This window comes from Myodes glareolus, chromosome 8, assembly GCF_982192425.1.
Source record: "Myodes glareolus chromosome 8, mMyoGla1.1, whole genome shotgun sequence".
NCBI lineage: Eukaryota > Metazoa > Chordata > Mammalia > Rodentia > Cricetidae > Myodes > Myodes glareolus.
Window position 1 is genome coordinate 110,036,423 of NC_142033.1, and position 13,355 is coordinate 110,049,777.

Sequence of the window (13,355 nt, forward strand, 5' to 3'; positions counted from 1 at the left end):
CGCAGCTCCCACCAACTGATTTTCTGAGCCACAGCTTGGCAAGTGAAAGTCTGTGTTTACACACTCTCTCTTTCTAGGTACGTCCTTCCTCCTGTCTTCCTCTGGATCCGATATTATTACGCAGCTTCTTGTATAGGCTGATGTTCTCAGGGGTAAGAAAAACATTTTAGAAAGAACTTGTGTCCTCCGAAGGGACAGCTCTTAAACAGATCTCTGTGACAACTGGGGCGTTCTTAAGCCATATACAAACTCACCCTCATTTGGCACCCCCTCCCCAGCTCCTTTCTCCTTATTACATTCCAATGTGGATCTGTCCCCAGCCCAGTCTCTGCTCAGTCTGATGCTCCAGTGGAGCTGGTAGACACAGAGCCAATTAGAGGGACGAGAATCACTTGGGTCAGCCTCCTGTCTCTGGTCCAAGACCTCTTTTATTTTTCCCAGGTGCCGAGGCAGCTATGAATGTGAATACCTTGGGTCTGCCCACCATGTCTCAGTGTCCCAGCAAAGCATTCTGGGGCACTCGCAGAGGTCCGATCATGCGCCGACAGAGGGAGTTTATGCCGGAAGAGAAAAAGGACACAGTTTACTGGGAGAAACGGAGAAAGAACAATGAGGCAGCCAAGCGGTCACGGGAAAAGCGACGTCTCAATGATGTGGCCATTGAAGGCAGGCTGACCATGCTGCTGGAGGAGAACGCTATCCTAAGGGCGGAGCTGCAAGCGCTCAAACTTCGATTTGGCCTTTTGCCTTCGGTGTGTGGTTCCCGGACGTCGCCCTTGCAGGCCTTGCTATGGAAATCTTCCTGGACTGGGGACTCCCATTCAGGGGCTGACTCGTTCTTATCTTTGCCTGGTGCCCATGACTGCTTCTTCAAACCATGTGCCTTGGATTCTGGGATTCCGGGTTGCTCAGGCTGCCTGGTGGCTCAGGGGTGGGCGGGCTTAGCTGCTTCCCCTAGATTCTTGCAGGAGTCAGAGCCCATGACCCCTAGGATGGTTGACAGAACCTTTCATTCCACCTTCCCAGCTGCTGTCTTTGGTTGTCACTTCTTAGATGGGCACGTGGGACCCAGAGCAGAGCTCAAGTCTTGTTGTAGGCTGTGGTCTCCTGTGCCTACTGGATCCCATGCCCTAGGGCCCTCAGATATATCACCGACATCCTCTGAGAGTTCCATGGGGTGTTCACCTGGTATGACCTGCCCTGTCCTAGGTGACAGGTCTGAGGGTCTGGCTCAGACTTCCCTGCCTCACAAGCTGCGCATCAAATCCCAAGCCGTAAGCAGCTTGTGTTGAGGATGGGAGGTGAGCCAGGCAAGCCTCCGAGAGCTGCCTCTGACCAGGCCCAGACTGGCAATGCAGTGGTTAAAACTTGAGTGTGGGTTTGGAGAAAGGACACTAAGAACTGGGCAGGGCCTGTAGGCAGGTGCCCTCGCCGGGAGGGTCTGCTCCTAGAGCCAAGATCAGGGCTCTAGGTGAGGAGGGGATGAGTCCCACATTGGATAATGTCATAATTTTTACTTTGCTTTGAAATCTGAATTGTGGCTGCATCGTCTCTTCACTCCTCACACCCACTCAGCCATCGGTCCATCCAGTGCTTGTCGCTGTCCATTTCTGCTTCATCTTCACACCAGCCAATTCATCTTCCTCCATCTGCCCAATCATTTGCTCATCTTTTATATGTATCTAGTTTCATTTTCCCGCCTGTGTCTTTCTATCCATCCTTCCACCTACCTGCTCTTCTTCTTACTTTTTTTTTTTTTTTTTTTTGAGACAGGATTTCTCTATGTAACAATACTGGCCATCTGTCCTGGAACTCACTCTGTAGACCAGGCTGACCTCAAACTCAGAGACCTGCCTGCTTCTTCTGCCTCCCTCAGTGATGGATTAACAGTGTGTGTCACCACCACCGACTCTTCCTATTCATTTAACCTTCTATTTATTGATCATCCATCCATCCATCCATCCATCCATCCATCCATCCACCCATCCATCCACCCACTGATCCATCCATCCATCCACCCACCCATCCATCCACCCACTGATCCATCCATCCATCCATCCATCCATCCATCCATCCATCCATCCATCCACCTATGCATACATCCATCTATCCACCCATCCATCCATTCATCCACCTATGCATACATCCATCCATCAAACCTCTCATTCTTCACAGTCTTCATCTTTTCATCTATCTTAACAATCTGTTTATTTTCCCTCTCACCTGCCTGCCTGCCTACCTGACATCCTTTATGTCTGAATATCTATTTATCTGTGCTGGCTAGTTTTTTATGTCAACTTAAAATAAGAGTCATTTTGGAAGAGGGACGCCCAACTGAGAAAGTGTCTCTACCAGACTGGCCTATGGGCAAGGTTGTGGTGCATTTTCATAATGATTGAGACGGGAGAGCCCAGCTCTCATATGTCACGGTACCCTGGACAGGGGGGCCTGCACATTATAAGAAAACAGGTGACCAAACCATGAGTAGAAAGTAAGTCAGCTGGCAGCACTCCTCCATGACCTCTGCATCAGCTCCTGCTTCCAGGGCCTGCCTTGTGTGAGTCCCTGTCCTGACTTCCCTTAGCAAGGGAGCATGACCTGAGAGTTGTGAGCTGAATCCAACCCTTGTGAAGCCAATCCTTTCCTCCTCAGCTTGTTTATGGCTATGGTGCTTTATCACAGCAGCAAAAGAATTCTCAAGACTCTGTGTCTGTCTATCTACCATCTATCTTTACTCAGATGTTTAAATATATGCTGATAATAAAGATTTTAAAGAAAAAATTGTTTACGGCTATGGTGTTTTATAAGAACAATAGGATCTCTAAGAGTCTGCCTATATCTATCTATCTATCTATCTATCTATCTATCTATCTATCTATCTATCTATTATCTATCTATCTATCTATCTATCTATTATCTATCTATCATCTATCTATCTATCCATTTATCTATCTATCATCTATCTATCTATCTATCTATCTATCTATCTATCTATCTATCTATCTATTATCTATCTATCATCTATCTATCTATCCATTTATCTATCTATCATCTATCATCTATCTATCTATCTATCTATCTATCTATCTATCTATCTATCTTTTATCTATCATCTATCTATCTACCTGTCTGTCTGTCTATCTATCTATCTATCTATCATCTATCTATCTATCTATCTATCTATCTATCTATCTATCTATCTATCTATTATCTATCTATCTATCATCTATCTATCTATCTATCAATCTATCATCTATCTATCTATCATCTATCTATCATCTATCTATCTATCTATCTATCTATCTATCTATCTATCTATCATCTATTATCTATCTATCTATCTATCTATCAATTATCTATCTATCTATCACCTATCTATCTATCTATCAATCAATCATCTATCTATCTATCTATCACCTATCTATCTATCTATCAATCAATCATCTATCTATCTATTATCTATCTATCTATCTATCTTTCTATCTATCATCTATCTGCTCATTCATCCTTTACCCTTTCATCAGTCTTTCATCAACCTATCTATTTTCTTACCCATTTGATCATCCATTTATTCATCCTCCATCAATTCATCTGTCTATACATCGATTCATCAATTAATTCTTGTCTTTATAATCCTCTCATCTATTATTCTATTCATCCATGCATCTTCTCACCCACCTGCCAAACTGTTTATTCACCATTCATCCTTCTGTTCATCACCCACCCATTCCTCAATTTTTATCCATCCCTCAACCCATCCACACATCTACATCTTTACTCCTTTTATTTTCTGTCTTTCCATCCATCTACTGATCTATCCACCCTCCTCTCATTCCTTTATGCATTTAATCACTAATTCCTGCCCATTTGTTCTTCTGTTTATCCCACCTCATTTGCTTGCTTCATTCTCTCCTTCCTGAGTCACTCATTGGCCTTCCTTCTGTGTCTAGCGTGGGGATGACTGTGAGTCTCGGGGAGTTTGAATCCTGAATTCTTGGAGGTCATCTTGGGAATTTGCTCACTATCTGAATAAGGATCAGATGTACCCTGTTGAGATTTCTTCTCTGTGTATTGGACCAGGGTCCCAGACTTCTGGAACAGGTTAGCAATTTGAATGTATGTGTTTGTGTGTGTCTGTGCGTTTGCATGTGGGTTTGCGTGAATTTGTGTTTGGATGTGTGTTTTTTTTGTGTGTGTGTGTCTGTGTATCTTCACTGTCCTCCCTCTCCCCTAGCTTATTGCTGACTTTGAGGACTAGATAGAAACTCTCCCAACTCCCGAAGAAATAACCACTCAATATACGTTCTTTCCTGAATGCCAGAGGCCACACCCTCTTCAGTGTCTCATTTAAGAAGGGATTTTTGTTAGATTCTGGGTTATGTGGCCCTAACTACAGTAGTGGGGAGAGGTAATAAAGGCATGAGACTCCTCTCTTCTGGTTCTGTGGCTGAGCTCTGGATGGTCCTGGATAGCAGGGCCATCAACTGTCAGGAGCGTCCTACAGTGTGGAAGCTGGGTTAGTTCTCAGCCACCCTGATTCATCTGGGTCAGGACCAGACACTGCTCCTCTGGATGTTAGGCCCCAGTGCTTTCTACCTTTGGGACTAGGGCTGTTTATTTTTTCTTTAAAAACTTTACTATCAGCATATATTGAAACATAATGAGTTCTGTTATGATATATTTCTTCATGTATATGATGTATTTTGATCATATCCTTCATCACCCCTTTTCCCCCACCCACCCCTGCTGATCCCCTCCTCTTCTCACCTAGTCCTTCTTCTGCCTCCTTGCCATTGTTCTTGGTGACCCAGTGAGTTTAACTGGGGTTGCTTATGTGAGGACCTAGGAAAACTTACCTGGTCTCACAGACTCCATTTTGAAAAAGGTCCTCCATCTTAAGACATCTGGTAACCCGGGTTAAACTCAGTTCCAGAATGTGCTGTGGCAGCGAAATTTAAACAGACCCCTAGACACAGCCAATCAGAAGACAAGGCAATAAACTCTTCAAGGTCCAGATGTTCCTGCAGACTTCCTGTTGGCAGTTTGTGGTTTCGGGCAAAAGCCTGACCAATGATTTTAAAAATGGCCTTACTCCATACCCCTGACCCAATCCTGAACCGCCAAGACTAGCAATTTCCTGTCTGTGGCTTTTTCCTTTAAAAACTCACCCTCCCCTGAAGTTGGGGCTGCATTCCCTCCACCCACTGTGTCGTGTGTTGGGTTGTGGACCAGCTTGTCAATAAAGAAAATCGGCTCCATGGTGGACTCATTGAGGGTCTTGAGACACTGGCATAACATTACAGGAACATGGGTGAGAATTTGTTCCCAGAAACAATTTGCCAGTGAGTATACGACTGAAGACCCCTCCCACCATCAACTGTGTTATTCCTTTGCGGTGCCTTTAAGGACTAACCACGCCCATTCCCAGCCACTTCTGACCTTCTGGTCGCCATCTTAGCTCTCTCTCTCTCTCTGTCCCCCATCTCTTGGTGTGTACACACGTGTCTCTGTCTCTCGCTATGTTTCTCTTTATGTCTCTCTGTTTTCCTCTTCTTTAAGTAATAAATATCTCCCTCTTCTCTAAGTAATAAATGTTTAGCTTTATGTATAGCCTTTTGTCCATTTACTCTGCCGTCCACCGCATCCAGCCGCCTGACTTTGCCGCTCACCCGGGGACCCTGCACTGCTCTGGCGGCAGCCTCTGCCTGGCTCGCAGGCCGCCCGGGGCATACCATCATATCTTTTTAAAGAACAATAAACTGCCTAGCTATCCTCAGGGGTGGCCAGGGTCACGTGAACCCCTCCCCTTAACAACCCTTGATGGTTTATCAATCCTCACAGTGGTAGGGCCACGTGAGCCCCCTTCCTCAAGGATGGGTGATGCTTCATGAGCCTCTCCTACTAACAAACCATTGACTGGTGGTCAATCCTCAGAGGGGCGGGGACTTGTAAGGCCCTCCTCTCTTTCCCTAGCAATGAATTACTGCCTATCAACCTGCAGGGAGAGGCAGGGCCTGGGGAACCATTCTTCCTGGCAGTATTGATAGCGGTGTTTCAGTCCACAGGGAGGGCCTTCCCTTGAGACTCATTTTCCAAGGGTGACTGGGAAGCCTTCCTGGAAGGAGTGGTCCAAGTCTGTCTCTGAGAGAGGTGGAGTAGGGCTGGAGAAAGTCCTAGTCAGCAAATCTCTTAGATCTATAAAACCTGAAAACCATAAGAGTTCACATGGGAGGGGCTTTTGCGTGAGTGGTGATTGGGCTTCTGTTACATTCTCTTGGGGTTGGAGAGCTCACTGTCTCCCAAGGGAGGCCAAAGCTGTGTATTATAAATTTACCACTCAGACCTCTCTTTCCCACATTCCTCTTGCAAATGGCTTGAAAGATTCTAGTTGCTTCTCTACAAAATACAGATTGTCATACTTTAGATGATCTGAGGACCAAACCTCAGTTATTGTATGCGTAGCTCAAGAATTTAGAGATGTCTGGTTCAGTTACTCTAACCACATTCCACCTGGTGCAATCTTTACTCAGTCAGCACCCAAGTGCTAGCTTTTTTCCTTGCTGTGTAGAAATGACTCACACTTCTTGATTCTCTCACATGCTTAGGACTCATTTTAAAATGACTTCCCTTCAGCTTTTCCTTTTTTTCTTTTTAATAATGCTGTTTACATATGTGATGGCTCTAGAAACTGAACAAAAAGTATTAATTCACCAGATTCATATTTTTAACAGTCTCCTTTTGTGCTCCTTCTGTGAGGCCAAGCAAGAGTTGCAAGAGGGTCAGCCAGACTAAGAGTTTGTGAAAAGAGAAAACTCCTATCAATGTCCAGAACCTTTACAAGATATGTTGAAGAACATTGTTGGACGCTGGGATCACAGCTGCGTTTCTTCCCTCTGAGAGCCACTGAGTAGCTGATTCTTCCTGTGTGGGTTCCTAGAAGTGCTGTTGTAAGAGCTGGGAGATTCTTAACACTTTGGGGTACCCAGGTAACCTTGGCATAGGTGTTAGTTTCATGATAGCTTTAGGGTATCATTTTAGGAATCGTGTGGTCATGTGTTACTTCATCTCTTCTATCCATTCTTTCATGTCATGAGATTTCTTTGGGTATGAACGCCTAAAATTTCCTTTTTGCTTCCAATGTACCGGTACATATATGTTCAATAAAGACAGCATGGAAATGTCTACCTGCTTCAGCTGGTGACTTCCAGGACTAGCGATGAGGCGTGTGGAAGATACTGAAGTAGCTCGGTTCCTCTCTTTTATCTGCACCCTGGCTGAACACATCCGAGTCTTGTGAGTGTATGTGTGTATTTTCATGTTTGCATGTGTGTGAGGCTACATGTGTGTGTTTTCATGTGTGTGTGTTGAGTTTAGAGGTTGCAGTCTGTTGTTTTCCTTGATCACTCTCCACCTTATATTCTGAAGCTGGATCTCTCACGTGCACTTTCAGCTGTCTGACTCGGTTAGCCTAGCTGTCCGCCTTGCTCTGGAGACTCCTTGTCTCCACTTTCCAGATGCTGGCATTACAGGTGGGCTGCCACACATCCAGCTTTTCCCTGGGCTCTGAGACTAGAACTCAGGTGCTCATGACCCACGGAGCCATCTCCCCACTCACACTGGAGGCCTCAGGCTGTGGCATCACTGCCACGCAGGAGCCTCTTTTCCAATAACTCAGTCAGAATTTGTTTTCTGATCTATGGAGTAGTCAGGAAAAGAGTTTGTCTCCTCAGCGTGAGAAGCTGAGTGTGGATCCTCAGGACTCACGTAAAAAGCCATGTGTTGGTGTGTGCTGTGATCCCAGTGATGGGGAGAAAGGAAGCAGAGACAGGCAGATGCCTGGAGCTCACTTACCAGACAGTTTAACCTACCCGACCCAGTTCCAGGTCAGTGAGGGACAAGACCTGTTGCCGAATATTTGTTCCACTAGGCAAAGATGTGTTGCATTTATTTAACTTTATAAAGATGTGTTGCTGTTTTACCTTGCCTGCCTAAAGTACCTGATTGGTCTAATAAAAAACTGAATGGCCAATAGCTAGGAAGGAGGTATAGGTGGGATTTTTGTGCAGGGAGAGTAAATAGGAGGAGGAATTTAGGCTCAGAAAGAAAGGAAAGAAAGAAAAAGAGATGCCAGGGAGACACCAGGGGCCAGGCACCCAGGTGTGGAGGAAGCAGGAAGGTAGGACATACGGAATGAAAGAAAGGTAAAAAAGCAAAATGTAGACAAATAGAAACAGAATAAATTAATTTATAATAATTAATTGGGACAAGCTAAGGTAAGGCTGAGAATTCATAATTAATAGTAAGTCTCCATGTCTTTATTTGGGAGCTAGTTGGTGGTCCAAAGAAAATGTTAACCACAAAGACCATCTAAATAAAAGGTGGGAGGTGCTTAAGCAATGAGGTCATCTTCCGACCTTCACATGTATGTGCACGCTCATATGTGCTCCAACTTGCTCTGGTGCCAAGCACAACTTTGCACGTCATATCCTCCTGCCTTAAGTCCTCCCCCTCCCCCGAGTACTGGACATAACTGACCTGTGCCACCATCCCTGGCCCAGACTTTGCTTTTCCTAAATCTCTAGGTGATCTGCATGCTCATTACAGTTAGAGAAGCAGTGATCTGGGGTAAACATTGGCCAAAGTTTGGTTATGCAGGACAACTTCAACTGCCAGTACTCTATTCTATTCCATTATATGTATTCTGCCACATATAAGCAGCTAGGGTAGCATGCTCAAAGCTCTGGGTTTCATCCCAAGCACTGCAAAAGCTGAGCATGACACATAACTGTCTTCCCAGACTGGAAGATCAGAAGTTTAAAGCCATCCTTGGCTATGTGATGAGGTCAGCCCATGCCGCATAAGTCTGTCTCAAAGAACCACCATCTCTCAAACTACAGAACAAACAGGTGGGGAAATCTGTGCTGGAACACAACCCTTTTGATGAAAGCAAATGCAGCCAGATTGATCCTGTGAGACAGAGCATATTGATGCTACTCTGGGCTGCATCTTCTGGAGTGGAATTATAGATTTTAGGGGTGCTTGTTTTCACTCTTAACATTTTCTCAGTGCTGCGCAGAGTGAAACCACAAATGGACACTCTTCCTGCATGCAAAAGAAATTTGTGTTCTCATTTTCCGAATTACCCACAAATTTTCAAATACTTCATGATCATTTTAGAATTGCATTTTATTTAGTGTGTGCTGCGCATTTGCACCTGCGCACACACATGTGTCATGATGCATGTGTTGTGGCATTTGAATCCACAGGGAAAGACCAAAGACATAGACTCAATTCAAATTGGTATTAAATGAAGTTTTATTACTTCTAGTGGAAGAACGATGACCTTAGAGCCGAAAAGCATGTCATGCCAAAGGGGGCTAAAGGAAGGGTTTATAAAGGTGAACACCAAGGGTGCGTAATACAGAAATCTCATGCTTTATGGAATCTACAGGTGGGTGAGAAAATTGCTTTACTTCCCCTCAGTTGCTTCTCCCTTGTGTTACACAGTGATTGACAGGCCCGATCATCCCAGTCCTGTAGGTGATAAGTGAGTTTAGAAAAGGGAGAGCTAGTGGCTGGGTTGTTGATCATCTCCAGCAGTGGCAGCACATCCTAGTCTTATTTCACAGCAGTTAGTACCTGCGGGCAGTGAGGGTCTCACAGGCATTTCAGGACAAAGGCCTGCAGCTCCTGGGGTACCTGGTACCATGTTGAGTTTTTTAGCCATTACAGGGAGACAGATTTAAAACAAACAAACAAAAAACCAAAACCAGAGAGAGGTCTCCTGCCTCTTTGATGTGGTTCAGGCGTCAGGTAGCAGCAGCAGCAGCAGCAGCAGCAGCTGACTACTTGTCTTTTCAATCATCTGCAGAGGCGAAAAGTCCCCAGCGACTGATGTCAGCACTGCTGGAGACAGGTACCAGAGGCTGCCACAGACAAACAACGCGGTGGCTGAAATGGTCTTCAGGTGACATGCTCGAATACTCTAAAGATGGTAAAAAGGGCACAGCTGAGAAAATAAGATGATGTCTTAACAATGAAAAAAAGCCAGGTCTAAGGAAACACCGGCTGTGTAAGCACAAGGACCGTATGGGTCCCAAGCCGCCATGGGAAAAGCTGGGAGTGGAAGCACTTATCCACAGCCCTAGAGCTGGGCTGGGCCCGGAAGGATAATGGAGCTCAGTGCTCAGCCAGTCCAGTGAGCCCCAGGTTCAGTGAGAGGCACTGTTTAAAAAAAATGAAAGAGGGAGCTAGAGATGGCTCAGTAGTTAAAAGCATGTCTCAGAGGACTGGAGTTCGATTCCCTGAACCTATATCAGTGAGCTCACAACCCTCTGTAACTCCAGCCCTAGGGAGGGAGGGGAGGGACTCAGATGCCCTTGGACAGCAGCACACTTACACAGATACATATATATATGATTAAAGTGAAATAAGAAAAAAAAAAAGAAGGAAAAGGAGAGGGAGGAGGCTGGTGAGAGGGCTTCTTGGTAAAGGTGCTTGCCGTCAAGGCTGATGACCCGAGTTTGATTCCTGGGACTCACTTGGTGAAAGGAGCCACTCAACCCCCGCAAGTTGTCCTCTGACCACAATCCCTCTGCGGAATGCGCTCTCCTTACGAATAAACAAATGCAGTCAGAGCTGAAGTCTCAAAACAACACGGGACAACGAAAGGGCAAATTATAACAAGTATCAGAAAAGACGCGGAGGCTGGCAGGGGTGGGGTGACTGATGGCAATGAACCAGGAAGCTTACCGAGGACCGTTCTAGCCTGGGAAGTGGCTCCGTGGATAAAGAGTTGTTGTGCAGGCATGAAGATCTGAATTTGGCCCCCAGCACCCGTTTTGAAAAGCTGGCCACTGTGGCATTCACCTGTAATCCCAGTGCTGGTGTGGCAGAGATAGGCAGATCTTGGGAGCTGGCTTCCCAGCTAGTCTGTCCGAAATGGTGAGCTCCAGGTGCAGTGAGACTCCGTCTCAAAAATAAGATGGAGAAATCGAGGAGGACATTCAGCATCAATGTCTTGCTTGACACGTGCTCACACATGTGCACACAACTGAACACACATGTGCGCATGCACACTTCCCTTCCAGAGATAGTCCTTATTATTTGTATGTGTGTGATCCTTTGGGGACAGAGTGGCATCTTGTGAGCCACCATCTTTCCAGCCCTGAGAAGGACCTTTGTTTTTTAAATTTTGCTGATTAATATCGTATGTGTATGTGATGTATGAATGTAGGCATGTGGAGTCTGTGGCGCATGTGTGAAGGTCAGAGGACAACTCTTTCCACCATTATGTAGGTCCCAGGAATTGAACCCAGTCATTCATTGTGTGGACACACCTTTACCTGCTGAGGAATCTCACAAGCAGAAAAGCCAGGTATTTAATTCCCTAGATGTCAAGTCTGGCCTGTGCAGAGGCTCTGAGGCAGGGCCGTTCAGGAACGTTACAGTCCACGTATCTGAACATCGTGATTAAAGGCTGAGAGGGTGGAGGTCAGGCTGAGAGATGACAGGTTCGTGTAGGGCCTTGTGGGCCAAGGGAAATACATGGCTTCCTCTCTGAGTAAGATGGGCATTGTGAGGGGATTTCTTAGGGCTTTTCTGTTGTAAATGTCCTCCAACCCCCATCTTGTGGTGGTGTGAGGTGGAGAGAAAATCAAAGCTCCTCAGAAGGGCAAGAGGCTTGCTGTCTTGTAGAGGGATGGGGTAGGGCTGAGCACAGCATGACTCGGACTCATTTTCCCATTGCCTGCCAAGGCCTGGTCAATGCTCACCGGTTTATGAGCCCGAGAAACAAGGGTCACAGAAGAGCAGAATCACAGTGGGGTACACACCAGCGAGCATCTTCTATCTTACGTGTTTTTTGCAAGTTTATGTATTACAGAGCATCATTTCAGAGCAAAACAGTTTCCATCTTTATCAGATCAGCTGCGCCTGCTTGCAAGAGGGTCATTGGATTCTCACAGTTCCAGCCACCCTCAAAGTGCATGTCTTAGGGTTTCTCTCACTGTGATAAACACCATAACCAGAAGCAACATGGGGAGAAAAGGGTTAATTTCACTTTACACTTCCAGGTAACACTCCATCATGGAGGAAAAGTCAGGGCAGGGACTTGGGGCCAGGAACTGAAGCAGAAGCTCAGTCTGCTTTCCTGAAGCACCTGGGACCACTAGCAAGCCACCTACAGTGTGTTTGACCTCCCCCCTCAACTGTCAATCAAGAAAAGTCCCGGCTTCTGTTGGTGATGGGCTGTACCTGTAAGATAGAAATGGTTTCCTCCCCACATTGCCTTTGGCTCGTGTATCATCACAGCAACAGAAGAGCAAAGGAGGATCCCAGGGAAGGAATGTGTGTTATGCAGGTGCGTATTCACACGTGCGTGTAGGTGCACTGGTGTGAACATGTGTGTGGAGGTCAGAGGCTGATAAAATGTGTTTTTTGATCACTCTCCGTCTTATATAATAGGACTGAGGCAGATTCTGTTAGCTGAACTTGGAGCTGTAAAATTCCACTATTCAACTTGCCCCTGGGAAACACAAACATCTAATTTACTTGCTGAGCGGGTTTTTTTTTTTTTTTCTTTTTCCACCTTTTCCTTTTATCACTTTTCTTCCAGTAAGTAATCGTTTTTGACAAGAGTGGAAGGGACAGGTATCAGATGCTTGTGGCAGATGTTGGAAGGTTAAGGAACTGGCTGAGGTTGGAGGAGTCTCGTCAGTGAGGAAGTGGTCAGGAATAGCCCCAGAGAAAATCGAGCAGGCCCAGGTAAACAGGAAGAACTCAAAATACGAGGTACCATGGCTCTAGCTAGTGATGCTGAGGATAAGGTGCTACGCAAGACTGGGGGTGGTTTGGAGGATGTGGAGGCTTAGACATGCTCTGGAACTAATGTCTTCTGATGGTCTGTCACCTTGGAAGTGGGCTTATTGCCTGGTTCTCTGATCTAATCCAATGCTTTCCCCGGACTTTCTATTTGTGGTGTGTGTGTGTGTGTGTGTGTGTGTGTGTGTGTGTGTGTGTGTGCGCATGTGCGCAGGAACTGTCACTAAAGCTAGAGCGAGGCTGGCAGCCATGAAGTCGTCTTTCTGTTTCTGCCCATGACTGCTGGGGTTACAGGCGTGTGTGGGCAGCAAGCACTCTAAGGGAGCTGTCTCCCCGGCACTACCTTAGCATTTGTCGGACAGAACCTTCCTTATTGTGATTCTCACGAACAGCTGGGGAGACGGATCTTCTGCAGCCTGCCTTGCCTCACCCCACGTGACAGCAATGGGTCCTGATCAGTACCCCGACATCAAAGTCCTTTTCTGCTTCTGGTCTTTCCACTTGATGTTCCCTCTGCCTGGAATGCCTCTCCC

At 46.0% G+C, this 13,355-nt stretch overlaps 1 protein-coding gene across 1 annotated transcript; it reads left to right on the top strand.

Annotated features, from left to right (window-relative positions):
* The first annotated feature begins 454 nt into the window (after positions 1-454).
* Positions 455-2,773, top strand: Nfilz (NFIL3 like basic leucine zipper). The gene has a single exon (XM_048430105.3). The coding sequence runs from the start codon at positions 456-458 to the stop codon at positions 1,290-1,292; it is 837 nt and encodes a 278-aa protein (XP_048286062.3). The 5' UTR covers position 455; the 3' UTR covers positions 1,293-2,773.
* The last annotated feature ends 10,582 nt before the right edge of the window (positions 2,774-13,355 follow it).